The sequence below is a fragment of the Triticum aestivum genome, chromosome 1B (genome assembly GCF_018294505.1).
Source record: "Triticum aestivum cultivar Chinese Spring chromosome 1B, IWGSC CS RefSeq v2.1, whole genome shotgun sequence".
In the NCBI taxonomy this organism is placed as follows: Eukaryota; Viridiplantae; Streptophyta; class Magnoliopsida; order Poales; family Poaceae; genus Triticum; species Triticum aestivum.
Window position 1 is genome coordinate 21,096,064 of NC_057795.1, and position 2,688 is coordinate 21,098,751.

Below are 2,688 nucleotides of genomic sequence, written 5' to 3' on the forward strand. Positions count from 1 at the left end.
AATGGTAGGACGCCGCAGCATTCTGACGTCTAGTAGGTGAATACATGTGCGCAGGTTGTTCTTTTGTGTGTCATGGATCATGGCCGCTTGTCGATCGTGTGCAGCATGAGCAGCTACCGTTATCAGTAGCAAATGAGTATTTTTGTTAATTATTAGGTCGCGCCCCCTTCCCCTACCCAGCCATCCATTTGCCCCTCTTATGATCGTGTGGTGCTATCAGTCCTATAAATCAGCCGTAACCCTCACTGCAGATGTCCATTCGTAATACCTATAGCAAAATTAAGGGAAATGGATCAGATTACAGCCATGCCCATGGTAGCCACCTCAAAAGCTGAGCTTCTGCAAGCCGATGCCGAGCTCTTTTGCCACACCTTTGCATACCTCAAGTCCATGGCACTGAACAGTGCCGTGAAGCTTGAAATCGCTGATATCCTGCACCGCTGTGGTGGCGCCGCCTCCTTGCCCGAGCTGCTCTCCGCCGTCCCCCTCCATCCGAGCAAAGGCCCCTACCTGTGTCGCCTCATGAACATGCTGGCTGCGGCAGGGATCTTCACGGCCGAGGATGTTGTCCCTGCCGCATCAGCACAAGCCGACGGCGATGGGGCACCAACCACGGTTTACCACCTCAACACGGTTTCTCGTCTCCTGGTGGAAGGCAACTCATGCATGTCGTTGTGCGTGCTCCTGGACACCACCGACTTGTTCGTGTCGGCCTCCTTACGGCTGCACCAGTGGCTCCTGAGCGAGGAGGAGGGAGCCACGATGGGTTCGCCATTCACGATGGCGCATGACGGGAGCTTGTATGGCGTCGGTAGCCGTGATCCCGAATTCAACGCGTTGTTCAACGGGGCGATGGGTGCCACCAGCAAGTTCATCGCCGCCCTTGCTATCCGTGAATGCAGCGAGGTGTTCGCCGGGATAACGTCGTTGGTCGACGTTGCTGGCGGGAACGGCACCATGGCGAGGACCATCGCTGAGGCTTTCCCACGGGTCAAGTGCTCGGTGTTGGAACTCCCACAGGTGATAGAAGGAATCTCGCCTGATGGCACAGTTGAGCTCGTTGCTGGTGACATGATGGAGTTTGTGCCTCCCGCTGATGCTGTTCTTCTTAAGGTATATCATGGTACAAAGTAACTTCACTTCTTACTAATTAATGACATCATCTGATTCCTACTCTCCCCGATTCATAATATGTGTCGCAGTTTTAAATTAAGGTTACTTAATTTTGTTCCATTTGGCAGCATGTGCTGCATAACTGGAGCGATAAGGACTGCGTGAAGATCCTCACGCGATGTAGACAGGCCATTTCCCACGGAGCCAAAGCTGGCAAGGTGATAATCATTGATACCGTCGTTGGATCAACCTCACACGAAATGCTTGAAGCCCAAGTCACCATGGATTTGGCCATGATGATGTTATTTAATGGTAAAGCAAGGGAGGAGCACAACTGGCACAAGATGTTCATGGAAGCCGGATTTAGTCACTACAAAATTCACAACGTCTTGGGAATGCGGTCCCTCATCGAAGTCCACCCGTAGCTTGCTTATCCAACAATATCTATTATTCACCGCATCCGCATGTGATGTTGCTTAAAGTGTGTATACGTGGGTGATGCTTAAAGTTTGTATGGTCTTATATTTTCTGTCAATAATTCAATAGTATATGAATGGTTGGCATGCTTCTCAATACCCTCTACGCCGGCATTATTGGTTGCGGTTGTGTTTTTTGATTAACTGAATACCTTGCTCATATTACTCTAGGCGTCCCATTTACTTAGTGCATTGATTGACATGATTTGCTACTTTTAATTATTTTTGCTAGTTGTAAATTACCACTAGCATAGACCGTTAAATTCAAGAAGAATATTATAACATAGGAATTAGTCAGAAATGAGTTATCAAAGTAGAACAACAGTATTTACCAATTAATCGGTGTCGCAGCACTTAGGCAATACATGGTTGTATGTGTGGATTACTCATGCTTGTTGTTAGCAGCTGCTTCTTCGTTAGCTCTGCATATCAATCGCCTCCACCGCCATCCCAGCACATGACTTCCATAAGGATGGAAGTATGGAGTGCCTATTAGTGTTTGGATTTGGCAGAAGCGAGAAAAGGGAGAGGTTCAGGTTAGAAAGAAAAGGAAGAGGTGCACACACCTTCAACCCATTTGTGAAGAGATATATAGTATCAATTTGCCCCTGAGTATAATCAACAACTTTGTATTTAAAAAAAATGTATAAATAAGAAGTTATATGAATGTATATTGTAGAGGAGGTGGGAATGGGATTGCCCGTTCCCTTCTCCCAAGCTAGTATGTTCACTTCAATCATATGCATCCTTGACCATTATTTCATATGACTTATTTCTACACTATAATTCATGATTATCATAATGGTTTTCTTGACAAATCTGTTTGATCATATTCTCACAAATTAATTAATATACTATTTTCAAGTCTGAATTTAAAATGATATCATTGGAAAGACTATATCTACTTGATTTATGGGTATACTACCATTAAAAAATATTTATGGTTTGATCAACAATGACTCACAAAGTTAGGCAATTATGAACACAAAGAAAAATAGAGAACTAAACATATGTTTTTTTTCTCGAATATAGAACTAAACATATACGTAGATGCACCAATGCTCAAGGGTCTACTTGCATGCTATTGTTTCGCTCCAGA

The 2,688-nt window shown here is 44.9% G+C and overlaps 1 protein-coding gene across 1 annotated transcript; it reads left to right on the forward strand.

Annotated features, from left to right (window-relative positions):
- The first annotated feature begins 288 nt into the window (after positions 1-288).
- Positions 289-1,538, forward strand: LOC123085069 (flavonoid O-methyltransferase-like protein Os11g0303600). The gene is made up of 2 exons (XM_044506643.1): positions 289-1,113; positions 1,242-1,538. Exons 1-2 carry the CDS (start codon positions 289-291, stop codon positions 1,536-1,538), a joined length of 1,122 nt encoding a protein of 373 aa, XP_044362578.1.
- The last annotated feature ends 1,150 nt before the right edge of the window (positions 1,539-2,688 follow it).

Coding starts and splice junctions, on each gene's coding strand:
- LOC123085069 (XM_044506643.1), top strand. CDS start 289: ATGGATCAGATTACAGCCATGCCCATGGTAGCCACCTCAAAAGCTGAG. Junction 1,114..1,241: donor CTGATGCTGTTCTTCTTAAG/GTATATCATGGT, acceptor TCCATTTGGCAG/CATGTGCTGCATAACTGGAG.